Here is a 27,636-nt window from a genome sequence, read left to right as displayed (position 1 = left end):
AGTAGTGTGGAGATAGCCCTCTCCAACACCCACCCCCCAAAGGCTATCTCCACACTACTAATAGCCTTTGGGGAATGTGTTGGAGAGGGCTACCTCCACACAACTAACAGCCTTTGGGGGGGTGTTGGAGAGGGCTATCTCCACCCTACTAAGCCTGGGGGTGGGGGTGGGTGGGTGTTGGAGAGGGCTATCTCCACCCTACTAATAACCTTTGCGGTGGGCGTTGGAGAGGGCTATCTCCACCCTACTAATAGCCTTTGGGGAGTGTGTTGGAGAGGGCTATCTCCACACTACTAATAGCCTTTGGGGAGTGTGTTGGAGAGGGCTATCCCCACCCTACTAATAGCCCTACTATTAGTAGTGTGGAGATAGCCCTCTCCAACACCCCCCCCCCCCCCCCAAGGCTATTAGTAGTGTGGAGATAGCCCTCTCCAACACCCCCCCCCCCCCCAAAGGCTATTAGTAGTGTGGAGATAGCCCTCTCCAACACCCCCCCCAAAGGCTATTAGTAGTGTGGAGATAGCCCTCTCCAACACCCACCCCAAAGGCTATATTAGTAGTGTGGAGATAGCCCTCTCCAACACCCCCCCAAAGGCTATTAGTAGTGTGGAGATAGCCCTCTCCAACACCCCCCCCAAAGGCTGTTAGTAGGGTGGAGATAGCCCTCTCCAACACACACCCCGCAAAGGCTATTAGTAGGGTGGAGATAGCCCTCTCCAACCCCCCCCCCCCCCCCCCCCCCAAGGCTATTAGTAGGGTAGAGAGCAGCTTTTTTTCCCCTTTCTTTTTCTACTGAACATACTTGAACGTCAGCGGAAAGTCAGTCTGAAGGTATATGGCAAACAATTCTATTCACCAATTAAAAAACAAAAAACATGATGTATTTGTTGCTTATTTCTTTGCATTTATTGACAGGACTTTATAATTATATTCAGTTCCACAAAAACTTCCCCCACCCCACCCCATCTCCTGAAGTGTCAAGTGTGGAAATGAAAGTGAAATCACTTGTTCATGTGTTCATTCCTTAAGTACATGGATTTCCAACGTAAAAATTGTTTGTGTTTCTGGTGTGTGCGAGTGTGTATGCTGACCGTCCATTGGTTGGAGAACCAGAATCACATCCCGCCAGGCCTTGTGATTATGCAGAAATATGCGTTCCTGACGTCTTTTAAAGGGTGCATGGCAGGTTTATCGAGTGGGTCCCCGATTGGTTCTAAAATAAAAAAAAATTATAGAACAATCATGCATATATCATACTTTATATCTTTGCTACATGTAATGAACATGCACATATCATATATATATACATACCACTTTATTAGTTTATATCAAATGTTACATATACACTCCAAAATGTATGCAAAACCATGCACACATAAACAATTCAAACATATATATATATATATATACTTAACGAACAAGCAGTGCAAAAAAATCCCATTAGTATTGTTAGTGTGAAATGGGTCAGTGATTGTTAGTGGGTCAGTGATTGTTAGTGTGAAATGGGTCAGTGATTGTTAGTGTGAAATGGGTCAGTGATTGTTAGTGGGTCAGTGATTGTTAGTGTGAAATGGGTCAGTGATTGTATGTGTGTCAGTGATTGTTAGTGTGAAATGGGTCAGTGAGTGTGTGTCAGTGATTGTTAGTGTGAAGTGTGTCAGTGATTGTTAGTGTGAAGTGTGTCAGTGGTTGTTAGTGTGAAATGGGTCAGTGGTTGTTAGTGTGTCAGTGATTGTTAGTGTGAAATGGGTCAGTGACTGTTAGTGTGAAATGGGTCAGTGGTTGTTAGTGTGTCAATGATCGTGTGAAATGGGTCAGTGATTGTTAGTGGGTCAGTGATTGTTAGTGTGAAATGGGTCAGTGATTGTTAGTGGGTCAGTGATTGTTAGTGTGAAATGGGTCAGTGATTGTATGTGTGTCAGTGATTGTTAGTGTGAAATGGGTCAGTGAGTGTGTGTCAGTGATTGTTAGTGTGAAGTGTGTCAGTGATTGTTAGTGTGAAGTGTGTCAGTGGTTGTTAGTGTGAAATGGGTCAGTGGTTGTTAGTGTGTCAGTGATTGTTAGTGTGAAATGGGTCAGTGACTGTTAGTGTGAAATGGGTCAGTGGTTGTTAGTGTGTCAATGATCGTGTGAAATGGGTCAGTGATTGTTAGTGTGAAATGGGTCAGTGATTGTAAGTATGTCAGTGATTGTTAGTGTGAAATGGGTCAGTGATTGTAAGTGGGTCAGTGATTGTTAGTGTGAAATGGGTCAGTGAAACACACGACTCATCCTTCCCCCCTCAACCCCTTCAGACTTTCACGTTTCACTATCATCACTTAAAAAAACAAAAAAGAAACAATCAACATCAAACCAGTTTGCTGATGACCGGGCACTGTCAACAAACGCCACTGCATAATAATTCAACAACAGCTAGAAACGTAACCCAATTCCTGTTTTTTGGGGTTTTTTTTTTTTTTTTTTTATATTCATGATTTGAAAAAACTACCTACTCCCTAACCTCCTCCTCCTTAACATAATCTCAGTGGTACCTGGTGGGTAAAGGGTGGTTTCCGATCTCCCAGGTCAACGTGTGCAGACCTGCCAGTGCCTGAACCCCCTTCGCGTGTTTCCGCACACAGAAGATCAAGTATGCACGTTAAAGATCCTGTAATCCATGTCAGCGTTCGGTGGGTTATGGAAACAAGAACATACCCAGCATGCACACCCTCGAAAACGGGGTATGGTTGCCTACATGGCAGGGTAAATAAACAAAATGGTCATGCACATAAAATGTTAAATGTTACATGTTTGTCTGAGTGTGTATGTGTGTGTGCCTGAAATCTGATTGAATGACACAGGAAACGAATGATGAGCGCCCAGTGGCAGCCGTCAGTTGGCTCTACCCAAGTAGGCAGCCTGTTGTGTAAATGACCCCGTGTTTGTAAAGCGCTTAGAGCTTGGTCTCCGACCGAGGATAGGCACTATATAAGTATCCATATCAATCAATCAATCGATCAAAAAAAAACCCCACCCCCACCCCGTCTCCTCTCTCCACCCACAACCCACCAGCTCCCAGCTCCAGAGAAAAAGCTTTCTGGTGAATGTGCAAATGCAGTACATGAAAATATACATCTCACGCCATCTCTGTAAAAAACAAACACACACACACACACACAAAAACCCAGAAAAAATGCTAACAAGCAAACAGACAACACTTTAAAAACAACATTTCAATCTATATCTCACATTCTCTCCAATCCCAAAAAGACAAATCTGTCGTCAGGAAAGCCAGAACGAAAGAAGAAACAAATTCTGAGCATAACCTCTTCATCAGCTTAACATCACTGCTTTAACATGTAAATACACAAACCAGTTCTGAGCTCAACCTCTTGAGTAAGGTAACATTACTGCTTTAACATGTAAATACACAAACCAGTTCTGAGCTCAACCTCTTGAGTAAGGTAACATTACTGCTTTAACATGTAAATACACAAACCAGTTCTGAGCTCAACCTCTTGAGTAAGGTAACATTACTGCTTTAACATGTAAATACACAAACCAGTTCTGAGCACAACCTCTTGAGTAAGGTAACATTACTGCTTTAACATGTAAATACACAAACCAGTTCTGAGCTCAACCTCTTGAGTAAGGTAACATTACTGCTTTAACATGTAAATACACAAACCAGTTCTGAGCTCAACCTCTTGAGTAAGGTAACATTACTGCTTTAACATGTAAATACACAAACCAGTTCTGAGCTCAACCTCTTGAGTAAGGTAACATTACTGCTTTAACATGTAAATACACAAACCAGTTCTGAGCACAACCTCTTGAGTAAGGTAACATTACTGCTTTAACATGTAAATACACAAACCAGTTCTGAGCTCAACCTCTTGAGTAAGGTAACATTACTGCTTTAACATGTAAATACACAAACCAGTTCTGAGCTCAACCTCTTGAGTAAGGTAACATTACTGCTTTAACATGTAAATACACAAACCAGTTCTGAGCTCAACCTCTTGAGTAAGGTAACATTACTGCTTTAACATGTAAATACACAAACCAGTTCTGAGCACAACCTCTTGAGTAAGGTAACATTACTGCTTTAACATGTAAATACACAAACCAGTTCTGAGCTCAACCTCTTGAGTAAGGTAACATTACTGCTTTAACATGTAAATACACAAACCAGTTCTGAGCTCAACCTCTTGAGTAAGGTAACATTACTGCTTTAACATGTAAATACACAAACCAGTTCTGAGCTCAACCTCTTGAGTAAGGTAACATTACTGCTTTAACATGTAAATACACAAACCAGTTCTGAGCACAACCTCTTGAGTAAGGTAACATTACTGCTTTAACATGTAAATACACAAACCAGTTCTGAGCACAACCTCTTGAGTAAGGTAACATTACTGCTTTAACATGTAAATACACAAACCAGTTCTGAGCTCAACCTCTTGAGTAAGGTAACATTACTGCTTTAACATGTAAATACACAAACCAGTTCTGAGCACAACCTCTTGAGTAAGGTAACATTACTGCTTTAACATGTAAATACACAAACCAGTTCTGAGCTCAACCTCTTGAGTAAGGTAACATTACTGCTTTAACATGTAAATACACAAACCAGTTCTGAGCTCAACCTCTTGAGTAAGGTAACATTACTGCTTTAACATGTAAATACACAAACCAGTTCTGAGCTCAACCTCTTGAGTAAGGTAACATTACTGCTTTAACATGTAAATACACAAACCAGTTCTGAGCACAACCTCTTGAGTAAGGTAACATTACTGCTTTAACATGTAAATACACAAACCAGTTCTGAGCTCAACCTCTTGAGTAAGGTAACATTACTGCTTTAACATGTAAATACACAAACCAGTTCTGAGCTCAACCTCTTGAGTAAGGTAACATTACTGCTTTAACATGTAAATACACAAACCAGTTCTGAGCTCAACCTCTTGAGTAAGGTAACATTACTGCTTTAACATGTAAATACACAAACCAGTTCTGAGCACAACCTCTTGAGTAAGGTAACATTACTGCTTTAACATGTAAATACACAAACCAGTTCTGAGCACAACCTCTTGAGTAAGGTAACATTACTGCTTTAACATGTAAATACACAAACCAGTTCTGAGCTCAACCTCTTGAGTAAGGTAACATTACTGCTTTAACATGTAAATACACAAACCAGTTCTGAGCTCAACCTCTTGAGTAAGGTAACATTACTGCTTTAACATGTAAATACACAAACCAGTTCTGAGCTCAACCTCTTGAGTAAGGTAACATTACTGCTTTAACATGTAAATACACAAACCAGTTCTGAGCTCAACCTCTTGAGTAAGGTAACATTACTGCTTTAACATGTAAATACACAAACCAGTTCTGAGCACAACCTCTTGAGTAAGGTAACATTACTGCTTTAACATGTAAATACACAAACCAGTTCTGAGCTCAACCTCTTGAGTAAGGTAACATTACTGCTTTAACATGTAAATACACAAACCAGTTCTGAGCACAACCTCTTGAGTAAGGTAACATTACTGCTTTAACATGTAAATACACAAACCAGTTCTGAGCTCAACCTCTTGAGTAAGGTAACATTACTGCTTTAACATGTAAATACACAAACCAGTTCTGAGCTCAACCTCTTGAGTAAGGTAACATTACTGCTTTAACATGTAAATACACAAACCAGTTCTGAGCTCAACCTCTTGAGTAAGGTAACATTACTGCTTTAACATGTAAATACACAAACCAGTTCTGAGCTCAACCTCTTGAGTAAGGTAACATTACTGCTTTAACATGTAAATACACAAACCAGTTCTGAGCTCAACCTCTTGAGTAAGGTAACATTACTGCTTTAACATGTAAATACACAAACCAGTTCTGAGCTCAACCTCTTGAGTAAGGTAACATTACTGCTTTAGCATGTAAATACACAAACCAGTTCTGAGCACAACCTCTTGAGTAAGGTAACATTACTGCTTTAACATGTAAATACACAAACCAGTTCTGAGCTCAACCTCTTGAGTAAGGTAACATTACTGCTTTAACATGTAAATACACAAACCAGTTCTGAGCACAACCTCTTGAGTAAGGTAACATTACTGCTTTAACATGTAAATACACAAACCAGTTCTGAGCTCAACCTCTTGAGTAAGGTAACATCACTGCTTTAACATGTAAATACACAAACCAGTTCTGAGCACAACCTCTTGAGTAAGGTAACATTACTGCTTTAACATGTAAATACACAAACCAGTTCTGAGCTCAACCTCTTGAGTAAGGTAACATTACTGCTTTAACATGTAAATACACAAACCAGTTCTGAGCACAACCTCTTGAGTAAGGTAACATTACTGCTTTAACATGTAAATACACAAACCAGTTCTGAGCTCAACCTCTTGAGTAAGGTAACATTACTGCTTTAACATGTAAATACACAAACAACGAACAGACAATTAAAAACCATTGACTGCCAGGAAAAAAAAACCCAAAAAAAACCCAGTAGAAAGATGTGTTTCAAGTCCTGAATCAGTATCAAGAACAATTGCCAAACACTGAGAAAATGGTCTGGATTTATACCACTCTGGATCAAATTTGTAAATTTCCAGCCTTCCAGGGACATCGCCCTCCTTTTGATGATGTCCTCAGTGTTGTCTTTATGGACGTTAAGTGTATTTGTATTTCTTTTTATCACAACAGATTTCTCTGTGTGAAATTCGGGCTGCTCTCCCCAGGGAGAGCGCGTCGCTACACTCTAGCGCCACCCTTTTTTTTTGTATTTTTTCCTGCATGCAGTTTTATTTGTTTTTCCTATCAATGTGGATTTTTCTACAGAATTTTGCCAGGAACAACCCTTTTGTTGCCGTGGGTTCTTTTACGTGCGCTAAGTGCATGCTGCACACGGGACCTTGGTTTATCGTCTCATCCGAATGACTACATCCTAAGGCAGTCAAGGGTATTTAAATTCTGAGCATAACCTCGTGAGAAACGCAGCTTTACTACTTTCACATGTATATAAACAATGAACGAACAATTGTATTCTGAGCACAACCTCGTGAGTAACAAAACTGTTTCAACATATAAACAGACAGTGAACATAACGCAACAGAGCTGCTTTAGTCCAACATGTGAACAAACAATCCATGAAAAAACAGTCCATACCAACGGAACACCACCACGCAGTGCACAGCAGTCCACAACGGCGGTGGACACATCACAGTCTGGATGACACACCTGGGTTAGGGCCTTTCCAAGTTTCACCTGCACAGAAACCCAATTCACAACACTAATAATCGTAACGTGAATTTTGATTTGATATGGATAATTATATAGCGCCTACAGTGTCATTCAGTCAGATTTCAGGCACGCACACATACACACTAGGACAGACATCTAACATTTTACGTGTGTGACCGTTTTGTTTATTTACCCTGCCATGTAGGCAGCCACACTCCATTTTCAGGGGTGTACATACTGGGTAGGTTTTTGTTTCCATAATGTAACGAACGTTGACATGGATTACAGGATCTTTAACGTGCATATTTGATCTTCTGCGTCCATATACACACGAATGAGGTTCATGCACTATTCTCTAAATAGGACTCTAGGTGCTTTACTGTAATAGGTAATATACTCACACACACACACGCACAAACACACACACGCACACACACACACACACAAACACGCACGCACACACACGAGTGCATAATTAGTGAGAGAGGAAGAAACGTTAACATGAACAACGAATAAAACACTGAAATATATTCCAAAATGAACAAGTCACTGAGGAATACCAAAGCTACAGACAGCATGGAAGATCTTACAGTAAAAAAACAAACCACATCAACCCTACCCCCCTGGACTCCCAGGCCCCCAAGATAAATCAATAAAACATAAAAGCCAGAATGACACACAAAGTCACACCCTTCCCCCACACACTGGCAACATAGCTTCTTATTCTGAATGAAGTGTTTCATAAACTTTCACATTTTCTTGCCAAATATGCTAAATCCTTTGAAATATTTTTGCCAACCTCACTGAAAAAATATTTAAAAAAAAATACCCTCACACTCTTCACTGAAAAATAGTTTAAAACATTCTTGCCAGACTTAAGAAGAAAATACAATATTCTTAACCTTATCAAACTCACTGAAAAAAAATAGTTCAAAACTGTTCTTGCAAAACTCACTGAAAAAAATATATCAAAATAAACGTTTAAAGAATACTCTGCCAAACTCAATCAAGAAACAGTTTGAAAACTTTCTTGCCAAACTCACTCAAGAAATACTTTTTCAAAAACTCCGGCAGGGAGTCTGATTCCTGTCCTGTGCAAACTACTACCCACCTATGCGGAGAAAACCAAAGTAGCTACAGCCGATAACCTCCAGGGCTGATAACCTCCCGGAAGTAGGTTACCTCCCCTCTGTATCCCTGACTAGCTTCCTCTCTTTCCGGCAGCCATCTTGACTCCTGATCCTGTGCTCTTCATACGGCTAAGTTTTTTTTTAGTTTTTTTTTTTTATCTCTCTCTGTCTATGACACTCATGTTTTGTATCTGACGAAGACTTGTATCAGGTCACAAACTTACTTAGCTCGTTTGGCCAATCGAGCTAAAATTATGGCGCAATCTCAATCGTAAGGGCCCTCTACCTCGGGTTCTCTCATCAAATTTTCTGAAGCAGTCAAAAATATTCATGCCCAAACTTACTGAGGAATTGGTTTCAAACATTCTGACCAAACACGCTGAAAAATACTTCAACACCATTTAAAAAAAAAAAAAGAAAAGAAAAGAAAAAGATTATATATATATATATATATATATATATATATATATCAAGCCAAACTCTCAGAACTCAAGGAAAACAAAATGAATAGAAACGAAATTTTACTCAGCCAGGGAACTCAGATTAGCAAAGTATACGAGCTGTACATCCGGTTTTCCGCCCAGACATTGCTAATGTATGACTTTTTCAACTCCTTGTTAAATAGTCCAGTTGGTTTACTGTTATAGGTGTTAGTTTTTCAGTAGAAAGAATTTTATATTATGTTGTTTTTTTTGGTTGTTTTTTTAAACACCACAAAACAAAACTTAAATCAATCATTTTCTACATGTAACATACACGCACATGCATGCACGCACACAGACACGTGCAAACACGCACACACATGCAAACATTCCCAGAGAAGAGAGGTTATGTGCTATATGTGAAGTTGTTGAAGATGAGTTACATTTCTTAGATACGTGTATCTTATTTCACAATTTAAGAAACCATCTAATCACAACTAGACAGCAGTATGATCATCAATCAAATGTGATCTCTAGAAAAATACAAAACAATATCCTAAAACCAAGTGATTTATTCACCTGCGATGACTGTCAAAAAACACTCGCCAACTATGTATTTCAATGCATGCGTATTAGATGACCGTTTATTTCTTTGTTCCCTTTGTTCTTTGTTGTGTCTATTAATCCTTCGGGATTTTATGACAATATATGAAGTCAAGTCAAGTCAAGTCACACACACTTTCACTTACTCGCATGCGTACACAGTAATTTCTTCCTCCCCCCTTGATTTTTTTCCCCCTACTCTTGTCTAATATTGTTTACAGTGAAAAGACGTAAAACTAAAGAAGGAACAAAACCCAGACATGTGTTGGGGGGAAAACCCAGACATGTGTTGGGAAAAAACCCAGACATGTGTTGGGGGGAAAACCCAGACATGTGTTGGGAAAAAAACCCAGACATGTTTTGGGGAAAAAAAACAGACATGTGTTGGGGGGAAAACCCAGACATGTGTTGGGGGGAAAACCCAGACATGTGTTGGGGAAAAAAAACAGACATGTGTTGGGGGGAAAACCCAGACATGTGATGGGAAAAAACCCAGACATGTGTTGGGGGAAAACACAGACATGTGTTGGGGGAAAACCCAGACATGTGATGGGAAAACACCCAGAGACATGTGTTGGGGGGGGAACCCCAGACATGTGATGGGGAAAAAACCCAGAGACATGTGTTGGGGGGGGGGGGGGAACCCCAGACATGTGATGGGGAAAAAACCCAGAGACATGTGTTGGGGGGGGGAACCCCAGACATGTGATGGGGAAAAAACCCAGAGACATGTGTTGGGGGGGGGGGGGGGAACCCCAGACATGTGATGGGGAAAAAACCCAGACATGTGTTGGGGAAAAAACCCAGAGACATGTGTTGGGGGGGGGAACCCCAGACATGTGATGGGGAAAAAAACCCAGAGACATGTGTTGGTGGGGGGGGGGGGGAACCCCAGACATGTGATGGGGAAAAAACCCAGACATGTGTTGGGGAAAAAACCCAGAGACATGTGTTGGGGGGGGGGAAACCCAGACATGTGTTGGGGGGAAAACCCAGAGACATGTGTTGGGAAAAAACCCAGACATGTGTTGGGGGGAAAAAAACCCAGACATGTGTTGGGGGAAAAAAACCCAGACATGTGTTGGGGGGAAAACCCAGACATGTGTTGGGGGAAAACCCAGACATGTGATGGGGGGGGGGAAACCCAGACATGTGTTGGGAAAAAACCCAGAAATGTGTTGGGGGGGAAACCCAGACATGTGTTGGGGGGAAAACCCAGAATGTGATGGGAACAAAACCCAGACATGTGTTGGGGGAAAACCCAGAATGTGATGGGAACAAAACCCAGACATGTGTTGGGGAAAAAACCATGTGTTGGGGAAAAAACACAGACATGTGTTGGGGAAAAAACACAGACATGTGTTTTGGAAAAACCCAGAATGTGATGGGAACAAAACCCAGACATGTGTTGGGGGAAAACCCAGACATGTGTTGGGGAAAAAAAACCCAGACATGTGTTTGGTAAAAAAAAAAAAAAACCCAGAATGTGATGGGAACAAAACCCAGACATGTGTTGTTGGAAAACCAAGACATGTGATGGGAAAAAACCCAGACATGTGTTGGGGGGGAAACCCAGACATGTGTTGGGAAAAAACCCAGACATGTGTTGGGGGAAAACCCAGACATGTGTTGGGGAAAAACCCAGACATGTGATGGGGAAAAAACCCAGACATGTGTTGGGGGAAAACCCAGACATGTGTTGGCGGAAAACACTGATGTGTGTTGGGGGAAAACACAGACGTGTTGGGGAAAAAAACCAGACATGTGTTGGGGAAAAAACCCAGACATGTGTTGGGGGGAAAACCCAGACATTTGGGAAAAAACCCAGACATGTTGGGGGGGAAAACCCAGACATGTGTTGGGAAAAAACCCAGACATGTGTTGGGGGAAAACCCAGACATGTGTTGGGGAAAAAACCCAGACATGTGTTGGGGGAAAACCCAGACATGTGTTGGCGGAAAACACTGATGTGTGTTGGGGGAAAACACAGACGTGTTGGGGAAAAAAACCAGACATGTGTTGGGGAAAAAAGAGATATGTGTTGGGGAAAAAACCCAGACGTGTTGGGGGAAAACCCAGATGTGTTGGGGAAAAACACTGATGTGTGTTGGGGAAAAAACCCAGACATGTGTTGGGGGAAAACCCAGACATGTGATGGGGAAAAAACAGACAGAAAGGGGAGAATGAGGGTACAGGGAAAATGAACACAACAAAATATTATCAAGGAGAAAGAAAATATAATGGAAGAAAGAGAGAAAGAGAGACAGAGATACACAGAGACAGAGAATAAAGAAAACCTTTTCTTAACCCTTTCACCGCCATGGTCGCATTTCGGCACCAGCTAGGTAAAGCACCCATGTCATTGAAATGGAACCAGATGATGGGCCTTTTGTGCATTAACCTAATGCTCTTCATTTTCAGTGGTAGGACTGGCCATTTTTTGTACACATCACAGGGGAATCCCCAGCTATTCTTAGACACCATCTTTTCTGTGGTTCCTGCACAAGGTTAATTTGCACTCTAAACTGACTGGCGGTGAAAGGGTCAAAAAAAAAAAAAAAAAAAGAAAAAAAAAAAGGCAATGAAAGAAGAAAAATGGCATAAAATTTTTTTTTTAAATCATGGAGATCAACTGACAAAAAAAAAAAAAAAAAAAAAAAAAAAAAAAGTAAACCCATTATCGCGTCTCCTCACAGACACACATGCTAACACAACCACGTACACAAACCATCTTCTCTCCCAACTTCTCTTTCCCCCCGCCCCCCTGCTCACCTAACACCATCCAAACAACCACACACACAAAGACACCTCCTTATCCCCCCACCCCACCCCCCGCCCCCCTCCCACACACACACACATACAGAAAAATACACAATCTTCTCTCCCAACTTCCCCCACACACCCCTGTTCACCTGACACCATCCAAACACAACCACACACACACACACAAAGACACCCCCTTAAACCTCCCCACCCCCCCAACCCCACCCCCCCAAACACACACACACACAGAAAAATACACAATCTTCTCTCCCAACTTCCCCCACACACCCCTGTTCACCTAACACCATCCAAACACAACCACACACACACACAAAGACACCCCCTTAACCCTCCCCCCCACCCTCCCACGCCCAGCCCCATCCCGCCCTGCCCTGCACTGCCTCGCCTCCCTCCTCCCCCAACACACATACAGGAAAATACACAATCTTCTCTCCCCGCTGCTCACCCAACACCATCGCCAGGAGAAAGAAGCGGTCAGCGCCAAAGAAGCACTCTTTCTGCCCGTCCACGTGTGCCACAATGAACGGAGCTCCGAAGCACTGTGGAAAAAAACAAACAAACCACCACCACCACCAATAATACAGCCTGCGATGAGGAGGATTTCTATCAAACTCCTTCACCACCATAGGGTGACCTTTGTTGACATCCGGTGGTCATGTAACAAAGCCTGATGGATGCAACCAGTTTCCCCGCCAACAGAACAACGACTAACCTTTGCTCCCATTACACAGTGGTTAACAATTCACACCCACTTATGAACAAACCCTCAAACACAGGTAAACAATTTTCACCCACTTACAAACCAACCCTCACACACAAGTAAACAATTTACACCCACTTACAAACCAACCTTCACACACAAGTAAACAATTTACACCCACTTACAAACCAACCCTCACACACAAGTAAACAATTTACACCCACTTACAAACCAACCTTCACACACAAGTAAACAATTTACACCCACTTACAAACCAACCCTCACACACAAGTAAACAATTTACACCCACTTACAAACCAACCCTCACACACAACAATTTACACCCACTTACAAACCAACATTCACACACAAGAAAACAATTTACACCCACTTACAAACCAACCCTCACACACAAGAAAACAATTTACACCCACTTACAAACCAACCCTCACACACAAGTAAACAATTTACACCCACTTACAAACCAACCCTCACACACAACAATTTACACCCACTTACAAACCAACCTTCACACACAAGAAAACAATTTACACCCACTTACAAACCAACCTTCACACACAAGAAAACAATTTACACCCACTTACAAACCAACCCTCACACACAAGAAAACAATTTACACCCACTTACAAACCAACATTCACACACAAGAAAACAATTTACACCCACTTACAAACCAACCTTCACACACAAGTAAACAATTTACACCCACTTACAAACCAACCTTAATACACAAGTAAACAATTTACAACCACTTACAAACTTTCATATACAGGTAAACAATTTACATCCACCTTAAAGCAAACCTTCACATACAGGTAAACAATTTACATCCACCTTAAAAGCAAACCTTTACATACAGGTAAACAATTTACATCCACCTTAAAGCAAACCATCACATACAGGTAAACAATTTACATCCACCTTAAAGCAAACCTTCACATACAGGTAAACAATTTACATCCACCTTAAAAGCAAACCTTTACATACAGGTAAACAATTTACATCCACCTTAAAAGCAAACCTTTACATACAGGTAAACAATTTACATCCACCTTAAAAGCAAACCTTTACATACAGGTAAACAATTTACATCCACCTTAAAAGCAAACCTTCACATACAGGTAAACAATTTACATCCACCTTAAAAGCAAACCTTTACATACAGGTAAACAATTTACATCCACCTTAAAGCAAACCTTCACATACAGGTAAACAATTTACATCCACCTTAAAAGCAAACCTTTACATACAGATGAACGACTGACACCACTTACGAACAACACCTCACATGGTGGTAAACAACTTACCTCCAAGTCCAAAGCTTCCTGGGTCGTGGCCTTGAGCTTGTCTTTGACCTCAGCAGAGTTCATGCGTGTCAGAGCGTCGTTTATGACCGCATCACTCATTCCCGCCTTCACAGCCGCCTGCAACGTGAACTTGTGGTAAACAAGGTATCTTCTTCTTCTTCTTCTTCTGTGTTCACTCGTATGCACACGAGTGGGCTTTTACGTGTATGACCGTTTTTACCCCACCATGTAGGCAGCCATACTCCGTTTTCAGGGTGTGTGCATGCTGGGTATGTTCTTGTTTCCATAACCCACTGAACGCTGACATGGATTACAGGATCTTTAACATGCGTATTTGATCTTCTGCTTGCATATACACACGAAGGGGGTTCAGGCACTAGCAGGTCTGCACATACGTTGACCTGGGAGATCGTAAAAATCTCCACCCTTTACCCACCAGGCGCCGTCACCGTGATTCGAACCCAGGACCCTCAGACTGACAGTCCATCGCTTTAACCACTCGGCTATTGCGCCCGTCAAACAAGGTATCAAAACAAGAAAAACACCTCGAAAAGAAACTTTTGAACAAGTACACTCACAACCTGAAAACATCAATGCTGAAGAAGAAACAAAAACAAAACCAAAACAAACAAAAAACACCTTCAAAAGGAAATAAGGAAAACATACAATCACATTCGTGCACAAGAGCCTAAGACATACCTCTTACCTTGACCATTCTGTTCATTTTTTCATCAGAAGATTAAAAATAATAGAAGAAAACTAACCAATCCATAAACAAAACCATACATGATAAACAAAATCATACATGATTCACAAAACCAAACCATACATGATAAACAAAATCATACATGATAAACAAAACCATACACCGTAACAAGCATACAAGACAAAAAATTGCCAACAGGCACTTCACACATCCTGGGCACAAAAGAAAGTAAACACCACAGTAAGGGTGTCTAATTATAAAGTCCAGGAAAAGATACAATGTGGAGTGATGGCCTAGAGGTAACCCGTCCGCTTAGGAAGCGAGAGAATCTGAGCACGCTGGTTCGAATCACGGCTCAGCCGCTGATATTTTCTCCCCCTCCACTAGACCTTGAGTGGTGGTCTGGACGCTAGTCATTCGGATGAGACGATAAACCATGGTCCCGTGTGCAGCATGCAGTTAGCGCATGTAAAAGAACCCACAGCAACAAAAGGGTTGTTCCTGGCAAAATTCTGTAGAAAAATCCACTTCGATAGGAAAAACAAATAAAACTGCACGCAGGAAAAAATACAAAAAAATGGGTGGCGCTGTAGTGTAGCGACGCGCTCTCCCTGGGGAGAGCAGCCCGTATTTCACACAGGGAAATCTGTTGTGATAAAAATACAAATACAAATATAAAAAAAATTCAATGCTTTCCAGAAAAAACCCAGCAGAACGGAACACCACGGCAGAAAATCACAAAGGAAGAGATAACAGAAAACCAAGAAGCCAGAAAAAAATCAGAGCGACAGAATAAAGGGAATTTCCAGCACAGAATTTCCAGAAGCAGGCATAATACATACACTAGAAAATCCCCAACATCCCCATGGGGGGGACTTCCACAGCAACTACAGATCCAAACACAGACCATCAGCAGGAGTTGTCCTCAAAAAAAGGGGCAAAACATTTACAACCAACTTCTGAGACCCAGTTCGACTAAAATTCCTAACGCAACATGGGCCAAAGACTGCTTACAAGTCCCAATGTTGTTTAATTTAGTGGATATGAATTCACTGCCTTCCTGTGCCGAGCCCTAGACACAGTGGATATGAATTCACTGCCTTCCTGTGCCCAGCCCTGGACACAGTGGATATGAATTCACTGCCTTCCTGTGCCCAGCCCTGGACACAGTGGATATGAATTCACTGCCTTCCTGTGCCCAGCCCTGGACACAGTGGATATGAATTCACTGCCTTCCTGTGCCCAGCCCTGGACACAGTGGATATGAATTCACTGCCTTCCTGTGCCGAGCCCTGGACACAGTGGACATGAATTCACTGCCTTCCTGTGCCCAGCCCTAGACACAGTGGATATGAATTCACTGCCCTGGACACAGTGGATATGAATTCACTGCCTTCCTTGTGCCGAGCCCTGGACACAGTGGACATGAATTCACTGCCTTCCTGTGCCGAGCCCTTGACACAGTGGATATGAATTCACTGCCTACCTGTGCTGAGCCCTGGACACAGTGAATATGAAGTCACTGCCTTCCTGTGCTGAGCCCTAGACACAGTGGATATGAATTCACAGCCTTCATGTGCCCAGCCCTGGACACAGTGGATATGAATTCACTGCCTTCCTGTGCTGAGCCCCAGACACAGTGGATATGAATTCACCGCCTTCCTGTGCCAAGCCCTAGACACAGTGGATATGAATTCACTGCCTTCCTGTGCCGAGCCCTAGACACAGTGGATATGAATTCACTGCCTTCCTGTGCCGAGCCCTGGACACAGTGGATATGAATTCACTTCCTTCCTGTGCCGAGCCCAGGACACAGTGCATATGAATTCACTTCCTTCCTGTGCCGAACCCTGGACACAGTGGATATGAATTCACTGCCTTCCTGTGCCCAGCCCTAGACACAGTGGATATGAATTCACTGCCTTCCTGTGCCCAGCCCTAGACACAGTGGATATGAATTCACTGCCTTCCTGTGCCCAGCCCTAGACACAGTGGATATGAATTCACTTCCTTCCTGTGCTGAGCCCTGGACACAGTGGATATGAATTTACTCCTGACGGTCCTGATGGCTGCACAATGCCTGCAGGACCTTCACCTTCTGTGTTTCAGTGAATGCATTCCAACTGACATTTTTATCCCACCCCTCACTTAACCCTTTTTCAGCCTCCACCACTTGAAAATGACATGGTCTGGAGAATGAGATGACTTTGTTTTACCTGGGATGCAAAGGGTTAAACAGCTCTCTGCCGTCCTGTGTTAGCAAAGATCACTCATGCAGCTAAGCTACTAGTGTTGACGGTAGGGGGCTTAGTAGGGGATGTCCTAAGCACGTTAAATCAGAATAACTGAACACCACCGAAGTGACTCAGCAGCAGTGCAGGGTCTTCTCTGGTGTGTGGCCTCCTGGCGACCTAACATCGATGGTTCCCTGTGGACTGCCGATGCTGGGACCACAAGGGATGAACCCTGGTGTGCTTGTTGTATGGAGGACTGGGAACAAGCAGCGTGGGAGGAATGTTACTGAAGAAGCGCACATCATGGGAAAGCAAAAAAAATTTTTTTTTTTTTTTTTTTAAAGAAGGAAAAAAAGATCACTCACCTCCTTCAGGCTGGCAGGCTCTGTTGCATCCACATCCTGTGAACACAGCCACACAGCCACACACACGCACACACAGCCACACACACACACACACACACAGCCACACACACACACACACAGCCACACACACACACAGCCACACACACACGCACACACAGAGCCACACACACACACACACACAGCCACACACACACACACAGCCACACAAACACACACACACAGAGCCACACGCACACACATACACAAACACACACACAGCCACACACACACACAGCCACAGCCACACACACACACACAGCCACACACACACAGGCACCCACATGCATGTACACATACACACATACATGTTTAAAAATGAACTGCCAAATATGTGAATGCTCTTATTCTTACTTAATGAGTTGTATGCATACTAGAAGCATCCATTTTTCTTCACCAAAGACACACACACACACACACACACACACGCACAAAACACACACACGAACACACACACACACAAACACACACTTTAAAAAAGTATCTGCCAAATACATTAATGAATGCTCTGATACTAAATGAGTTGCATACATATATGTCAATTTGCATACATATATATTAGATACAAACAATATTTTTCGCTAAGATTTTGACACAGCATGAAAAAGGAGCAAAACTTACAAAGCCGTAGTCACCGTAAAAGCAAAGAGTGAAAAGGCCCAAAGAAGCCATGTCAATTTTTCCAGTATTTTTTCCACAAACATCTGCAGCAAGCAAAAGTGCACTTTATTTCAAACCACAGAACCAAGATGAAATCACCAACACAAGTTTGCACACCTCGGCACCTTCTCTGACCCATACAAGTGGAGTGATGGCCTAGAGGTAACGCGTCCGCCTAGGAAGCGAGACAATCTGAGCGCGCTGGTTTGAATCACAGCTCAGCCGCTGATATTTTCTCCCCCTCCATTAGACCTTGAGTGGTGGTCTGGACGCTAGTCATTCGGATGAGACGATAAACCGAGGTCCCGTGTGCAGCATGCACTTAGCGCACATAAAAGAACCCACGGCAACAAAAGGGTTGTTCCTGGCAAAATTCTGTAGAAAAATCCACTTCGATAGGAAAAACAAATAAAACTGCACGCAGGAAAAAATACAAAAAAATTGGGTGGCGCTGTAGTGTAGCGACGCGCTCTCCCTGGGGAGAGCAGCCCGAATTTCACACAGAGAAATCTGCTGTGATAAAAAGAAATGCAAATACAAATACAAATCTGTACCTGCTCATAAATACGCTTCCACAATTCTCGGGACAGCTGCTCTGTGAACTGCGGGTGGGCCATGTCCACCGCTGTGATGAACCGTTGAGTCTTCAGCGTCCCCTTCGTCACAATCACCTCCCAGAAGTTCTGTGCACCCACAAAATGTCAAGGCATAAAAGAAAAACAACAACACATAAACAACAACAAATAACTAAATCAACAAAAAATACCAAAGAAAGACAGAAAGAGAGAAAAGAAAAACCATGAAATGGAACACTCTTTGCTCACCATGTCATCATAAACGGGGCGATTGTGAAAAGGTCTTTTTCAAAAACTAATCATTACTGTTCTGCCATGCTTCATTGCAGTATCACTTGGGGTTGCCAAGAAAACGCCAATGTAAAAGTTTATTGTGGACACACACACAAACACACATACACTTGCAAACACGCACACACACACGCTCATACACACATACCACACACATGCATACACATGCACACATACACCCCACACCCCACACACACACACACACACACACATACACACACACACAAACCTGTGGTTCTTTGTGCTCAATGCCTAAGTACTGGACACACACACACACACAAACCTGTGGTTCTTTGTGCTCAATGCCTAAGTACTGGCCACACACACACACACACACACTACACACACACAAACCTGTGGTTCTTTGTGCTCAATGCCTAAGTACTGGGCGTAACGTTTCAGATCGGTCCTCATGTACACAGCTTTACTGGCCACACACACACACACACACACTACACACACACACACACACTACACACACACACACACTACACACACACACACACACACACACACAAACCTGTGGTTCTTTGTGCTCAATGCCTAAGTACTGGGCGTAACGTTTCAGATCGGTCCTCATGTACACAGCTTTACTGGCCACACACACACACACACTACACACACAACACACACACACACACTACACACACACACACACACACACATACATACATACATACACACACACACACACAAACCTGTGGTTCTTTGTGCTCAATGCCTAAGTACTGGGCGTAATGTTTGACATCAGTCTTCATGTACACAGCTTTACTGGCCACACACACACACACACACTACACACACACACACACACAAACCTGTGGTTCTTTGTGCTCAATGCCTAAGTACTGGGCGTAACGTTTCAGATCGGTCCTCATGTACACAGCTTTACTGGCCACACACACACACACACACACACTACACACACACACACACTACACACACACACAAACCTGTGGTTCTTTGTGCTCAATGCCTAAGTACTGGGCGTAACGTTTCAGATCGGTCCTCATGTACACAGCTTTACTGGCCACACACACACACTACACACACATACAAACCTGTGGTTCTTTGTGCTCTATGCCTAAGTACTGGGCGTAACGTTTCAGATCGGTCCTCATGTACACAGCTTTACTGGCCACACACACACACACACACACACTACACACACACAAACCTGTGGTTCTTTGTGCTCAATGCCTAAGTACTGGGCGTAATGTTTGACATCAGTCTTCATGTACACAGCTTTACTGGCCACACACACACACACACACACCTGTGGTTCTTTGTGCTCAATGCCTAAGTACTGGGCGTAACATTTCAGATCGGTCCTCATGTACACAGCTTTACTGGCCACACACACACACACACACACACACAAACCTGTGGTTCTTTGTGCTCAATGCCTAAGTACTGGGCGTAACGTTTCAGATCGGTCCTCATGTACACAGCTTTACTGGCATTGGTGGCTGGAGGCTTGTTGCCTGGAGACATCACAACAACAATAACAGTAATAATAACAGTAATAATAATAATAATAATGGAGGATACTTATATAGCACACTATCCAGAAATCTGCTCTAGGTGCTTTACAAAAACGCTTTTGTTAACATAAAACATTACATAAATGTTACATACACACACCAAAATGTGACCACACACACACACACAATGCATAATACATTTTAATATACATTTGTATCAAACAGCTACCCTAAGACATACACACACATAGGCAGGCACAAACTTACATAAACACATGCACACAATACACATTCATAAACATGCATGTAGTTATGTACACATACATATGTATACACACACAGTCAAGCACAGCTAACGCAAAGGAAGTGGACCTGCCACAATTGAACTTATTGCTGAGGGAAAAGGTTCCACGTCTTTGGCGATAGAAAAGAAAACGATCTGTGTCCATTGGTCTTACTTCTGACTTGAGGTATCCTGAGAAGTCAAGTATCAGAGGAAGAACGGAGCTGGCGAGACGGGGTATAGATATGGAGGAGTTCAGAAAGATACTTGGGGTCAGATCCGTTGAATGCAGAAAAGGTCAGAGTGGATAGTTTATAGTCTATTCGATCAGAAACCTGCAACCAGTGGAGAGACTGAAGGAGAGGAGAAACATGGTCAAATTTAGAAGAATTTAATAATAATAATAATAACAGTAATAATAATAATAATAATACAAGTGCTACCACAAAAGAAAATAACAATAATATTCTGAGCAGTAGTAGTGATGATGATGATAATAAGAAGAGACGATGAAGAAGATGATGAATAATGATGATGATGCTACCACTACTCTACTACTACTCCTGCTATTACCATTATCATTATTCTTATGATTATTATGATCATTATGCACTGCACTGCCCTGCACTACCCTATACTGCACTAAACTACCCTACCTTACGCTACACGACACAACACTACCTACACTACCCTAAACTAGCAGAGAGAGACAGAAAAGAGAACATTTCTAACCCAGAGTTTTCAGAAGGTGGGGACATTTGTTCATGGCGAAAGTTTCAGTTTCAGTTTCTCAAGGAGACGTCAATGCGTCTGGTCAAATCCATACACACTACACCACATCGGCTACATAAGATCAGTGCTGCCTACCCCCCTTTTCAAGTTCCAGGGACACACATCTTAAAAACCAGGGACAAAGCCTGATTTCCAGGGACACCTCTTATGACGTCAGATTTTACCACCTCAAAGAAAATGAAAAGGAAATTTTCTATCTAAAATTACGTTTAAATAACATACTTACCGTGACCCAACTAGTGCAGACGGCAGGAATGTCAGACCCCTGCCGGAGTCTGCACTAGTTGGGTTACGGTTAAGTATGTGTAATTAAATGAAAAATTACCTTTATTTACACTATGTACAACATCTCCAAAGGTGAGTTTAGCTGTGCTGGGCCACTGGCAAATTCAGCTCAACAGCTAAGTCTACCATCATGGTCTCCGCTCTTATGACTGCATCAGCGTCACGGTTCTCCTCCTTTCTCACACGCTGAAGAAATCCAGTGATCTGGAAAGTCTTCTGAGCATCGCGAATTTTGGTGTGTTTTTTTATGCTTCTCGGTCGACACATGGCGAGTGATTTCGTCCCGTCCTCCTGAACCGATAGAAAACTCGCAGGCACAAATTTCACAACAAGCGTAAGTGTCTGTCTTGCCGCGCTTAATAAATGGCCATGTCTCGGTGTACTTCGCAATGAAAGTTTGATACCGTTTTGCTATCTTCTTCGATGTAGATTCGCACTCCTTGCTGCTTCGGTTCGACGCCATTATTTCAATCTCTCTCGGAAGTTCCACATCGGCCTATACGCATGCGCGCTGGTCACACTTTTGGCGGTGTGGCCATAGTCAGTCGATGCGTATTCGCCTAAAGACTTTTTCCCCGGGACACGAAACCGAAAAGTGGATTCCCGGGACGGACTGTCCGTTTTCATTGTTTTCCGGGACAAATACCCGTACCCCGGGACGGTAGGCAGCCCTGTAAGATGCCTGACAGCAGCATAACCCAATGCACCAGTCGGGTCTTGACAGCATGCATGTACATTCGTGTACCAATCAGAGTGGACTTCTGCAGAATTCTGCCAGAGGACAACACTCTCATCGCCATGGGTTCTTTTTCAGTGCGCCAAGTGTGTGCCGCACAAGGGACCTTGGTAATCATGTTATGTGAATGACTCGACACTCAGATTGATTTCACTGTACTAGACCAGGGTTCAGACCCCGACTCTCATGGACACTGTCCCGGCAGATTGAGCTCTTAACCATTCTGACACTTTGCTCCCTGGAAGGTCTGTGATCAGCTGTCTGTGATCAGCTGTCTGTGATCAGCTGTCTGTGATCAGCTGACTTATCAGCTGTCTGTGATCAGCTGACTTATCAGCTGTCTGTGATCAGCTGTCTGTGATCAGCTGACTTATCAGCTGTCTGTGATCAGCTGTCTGTGATCAGCTGACTTATCAGCTGTCTGTGATCAGCTGACTTATCGGCTGTCTGTGATCAGCTGTCTGTGATCAGCTGACTTATCAGCTGTCTGTGATCAGCTGTCTGTGATCAGCTGACTTATCAGCTGTCTGTGATCAGCTGACTTATCAGCTGTCTGTGATCAGCTGTCTGTGATCAGCTGTCTGTTATCAACTGTCTGTTATCAGCTATCTGTGATCAGCTGTCTGTGATCAGCTGACTTATCAGCTGTCTGTGATCAGCTGTCTGTGATCAGCTGACTTATCAGCTGTCTGTGATCAGCTGACTTATCAGCTGTCTGTGATCAGCTGACTTATCAGCTGTCTGTGATCAGCTGTCTGTGATCAGCTGACTTATCAGCTGTCTGTGATCAGCTGTCTGTGATCAGCTGACTTATCAGCTGTCTGTGATCAGCTGACTTATCAGCTGTCTGTGATCAGCTGTCTGTGATCAGCTGACTTATCAGCTGTCTGTGATCAGCTGTCTGTGATCAGCTGACTTATCAGCTGTCTGTGATCAGCTGTCTGTGATCAGCTGACTTATCAGCTGTCTGTGATCAGCTGACTTATCAGCTGTCTGTGATCAGCTGTCTGTGATCAGCTGTCTGTGATCAGCTGACTTATCAGCTGTCTGTGATCAGCTGTCTGTCTGTGATCAGCTGTCTGTTATCAGCTGTCTGTGATCAACTGTCCGTTATCAACTGTCTGTGATCAGCTGTCTGTTATCAACTGTCTGTTATCAACTGTCTGTCTGTGATCATGTGTCAGTCAGGATCAGGGGCTGGGCCTCGAATGAAGGTCAAGGCCTGACAGCAGCTGGTATCAGCATGAAGTCAACCACCAAGGACCTCACACCATGAGCAGGTCATACAGCAGTTATCTGAATGCACCAGGTCTTTGTACCATCCTGCTGCCGTCAGTTTATCACCACTGTCCTATACATGCTACATGTCTGCTGCTCAGAAATACTGTAGTGCAAGGCAGACAAACCTGCCATGATACACATGCAAGAACATGTGTGCATGCATGCATGTAAACATGCATTTATAAAAATTAAAAAAAACAAAAAACACATACACCTCTCTCTCTCTCTCTTTGTATACACACACACACACACACACACACACACACATACATACATATATATATATATATATATAAAATAAATACACATACATATATAAAACCACATACACACACACACAAGCACACCAGCCCATATGCATATATATATATATGTGTGTGTGTGTGTGTGTGTGTGTGTGTGTGTGTGTGTACATGTCTGTGTGTGTATGTGTGTATAAATACACATACATACATAAAACCACACACACGCACACACATACACACCAGCCCATATATATATATATATATATATATATATATATATATATATATATATATCGATTGATAGATAGATATAGATATATGCGTACATGTGTGTGTGCATCAATATGTGCGTGTGTGTGTTTAGTTTTATATATGTATGTGAACACACATGGATATATGTGCACACGCACCCACACACGCACACACACACACACACACACACACACACACCACTACCATCAACACACACACTCCCCCCCCCCACCCCCGCCCCACCCATCACCACCCCCCCAACACACCCACACCATCATCTACTGACCAGACCCCTGCATAATCCCCCCAAGGAAGAAAGGGCGAAGTCTCAGGTCCATGTTCCAGTGAGGTCTGTATCGACACAAGATCTGCAACAAGCATCATAAAACATCCGCCAAGGAAGCGAGAGAATCTTGGCGTACAGGTTCAAATCCCACACTTGCCAGAGTTTTCTCCCCCTCCACTGGACCCTGAGAGGTGGTCTGGACGCTAGTCATTTGGATCTGATGATAAACTTAGGTCCCATGTGTAGCAGACACTTAACGCAGGTAAAAGAACGCAAGGCAACAAAAGAGTTATCCCTGGCAAAATTTCAAAGTAAAATCCAGTTTGATATACGTGTGTGTGTGTGTGTGTGTGTGTGTGTGTGTGTGTGTGTGTGTGTGCATGCATGTGTGAGTGAGTGAGTGTGTGTGTGTGTGTGCGTGTGTGTGTGTGTGTGTGTGTGTGTGTGTGTGTGTGTGTGTGTGTGTGTGTGTGTGTGTGTGTGTGTGTGTGTGTGTGTGTGTGTGTGTGTTTTGTGTGTGTGTGTGTGTGTGTGTTGTTGTTGTTGTTCTCAATGTGATGCCATGTAGTGACAGGTCTACTGCCAAGAGCTGTATTGGAAACTGGTATACATAGATGGCAAAGACTAGAAATGGCACAGGCACAAAGTGCCAACCACAAAGCCTACAGATTCTTACAAAAATCTAAACAGATGACATGTGATGACCTGTGCATGTACATGTGCGGAAAACAGGATTTATTCGCTGAAATGTACTGTATTGAAATTATTCATTGCTAAATATGGCCTTGGGTCTTCGAGAGTTCAAGCTTTAGTACACACACACACACACACACACACACACACACACACACACATCTATCTTGAAGCAACTGAACATCAAAAACCAACAGAACTTTAAGCCAGCCCATGGATATTTTGACACACAGGTCAACTGACCAGGGTTGGTTGTGTGTGGTGATGGTGAGAGAATGCATGTATTTGTGTATGAGAAAGATTAAAACTTCAGCTTCATTTCAGTTACTACAGGGCCTTGGGCCTGAAGGCCTGAGTGCAGCTCTGCATGCAGCTAGCTGCGCCTTAACCGTTAGGGCCAGAATTCTTTTCCCCTCCTCTCTTCTCTCTCCCTCTCCACACTGTGCACCTCCCCACATGTCAATAATAGCCGGATTAACGGCTGATGGACATTGCAGGAAGAAGAAGAAGAAGAAAGATATGGAGGCAGGAGAAAGGCAATTTGAAAAAAAAGAAGAAAAGAGGGGTGTGGGTGTGGGTGGGTGGGTGGGGGCTGGGAAACAGAAATCTCCCGATTATCTTAAAAATGAAAATGACCAGTATTACAACTGTCTTGCTTGAGAATCCATTATCCAAATTACGAGTACTGTCACTGTGTCTATTAAATCAGAGACAGATTTTCAAAAGAGACCAAGGCAATATCAACATTTCTTCCCCTCCACTGCTCTTTTCGTGTGGCTGACAGGGTCCATGCCTTGTTGTCAACACTACTCATTCTGTCTTGAGGAAAAAATGATTTGGTTCAAACGAATATTATAGATCATATATACTTCATACCTGCTTTGCAATCAACACGAAAAATGTCGTGTATATAGCTCCAGGACGCTAACATCGGGCTTTACCAGAAATGTGCATGTAAAGGAGAAATCAAACTGTCATATAAGTTTTCTTAAGTTCGCCTGATCCTGGAAATCATATCAGTAGTTGCTATCAAGCACGTCAAGTGGATACCAAAGACTGCACTGGATACTTGGTTATATCTATTGTTTAAGTCGTCATCCACACATATTTCCCACCCTTTCTTCCTGTCAGTTATGAAAAAAGCCTGATGAATCAGTGAGCGATACTCACAACCCATCTCATAATCATGCTATCAGTCATCAACAAGCATGCTGTTATCATTTGCTGTATTTCATTCTATTTATTTATTCATTTATTTATTTATTTGTTACAGGCCGCTCACTGATTCTGATTTACTGCATTCTGACTCTTCTCACACAATCTCACCTCAAATGCAAACCTTGTATAGGGTGAAACGACATCGAAGAACAACTCAACCACTTTCTTATTCGACATTTTGAAAGTTGCAGGAAAGCTTAACCACTCGTAGTTACAGCCCTTGAAGACCTTGGACTTTGACCTCACCTTCAGGTCAAAGTCTTCGACTTACGGGAGCTGAAAGTGAAATTACACCGTCGTAATTTATAAATGACGCGATATTTTCTATCATGTGTCTGTAAATTATTTCAAAACCATCTTAAAAAAAGAAAAGAAAAAGAAAAAAAGAATGTTGCACAACACTTCCAGTAGATTCGAAACTTACAAAGGAATGAACATTAGCAATCAATACGGGAAAATCCGTTTACTTTTTTCATCCTCAGTGCTGAAGGACAGAAAGTACCCCATGGTGAAATATCATGGGGTAATTTTTACATGTGCTGCAAAGTCACACTTACATGGACAGAAAGGTCTCTATTGAGTATGAATTATGTCTATAGTCTGTCCTATTCCTTTCCCTCTTGATTTAAAAAGAGTATATAAACTTTGGCAGACTCAACAACAGGCTGCGGAACAACAAAGGCATCAAGCTCAGCACCAAGATGAAAACCTACAGAGCTGTTGTGCTGACCACCTTGTTGTACCGCTGTGAAACATGGACGACGTATTGCCATCACATTCAACAACTTGAGCAGTTTCACCAGAAATGCCTACGAAAGATCCTGACTAGCAGCGTAACCCAACGCGCTTAGTCAGGGCTTGAGGAAAAAAAGTAAATGGATACATCGTTAAAGCATGAATAAATAAATCTGCACGTGAATCGCTGATAAATGAACAAATAAGTGAACTCAGCTACTAACGAACAACTTAAAAAATGTTCTTAAGTAAGCCAGCTGAAAGATAATGAAATGAAAT

The 27,636-nt window shown here is 42.7% G+C and overlaps 1 protein-coding gene across 1 annotated transcript; it reads right to left on the bottom strand.

Moving 5' to 3' along the window:
• Positions 1-722: 722 nt before the first annotated feature.
• On the bottom strand, positions 723-26,886 carry LOC143301886 (glutathione S-transferase kappa 1-like). Its single transcript, XM_076616316.1, has 9 exons — positions 26,731-26,886; positions 24,712-24,793; positions 20,451-20,551; positions 18,756-18,884; positions 17,506-17,541; positions 14,201-14,317; positions 12,618-12,711; positions 7,159-7,257; positions 723-1,213 (listed from the first exon to the last, which is right to left on the bottom strand). Exons 1-8 carry the CDS (start codon positions 26,797-26,799, stop codon positions 7,211-7,213), a joined length of 675 nt encoding a protein of 224 aa, XP_076472431.1. The 5' UTR covers positions 26,800-26,886; the 3' UTR covers positions 723-1,213; positions 7,159-7,210.
• Positions 26,887-27,636: the final 750 nt, after the last annotated feature.

The sequence above is a fragment of the Babylonia areolata genome, chromosome 28, assembly GCF_041734735.1.
Source record: "Babylonia areolata isolate BAREFJ2019XMU chromosome 28, ASM4173473v1, whole genome shotgun sequence".
Classification (NCBI taxonomy): Eukaryota; Metazoa; Mollusca; class Gastropoda; order Neogastropoda; family Buccinidae; genus Babylonia; species Babylonia areolata.
Note: the sequence above shows the minus strand (reverse complement) of the source record. Positions and strands in the feature narration are given on the sequence as shown.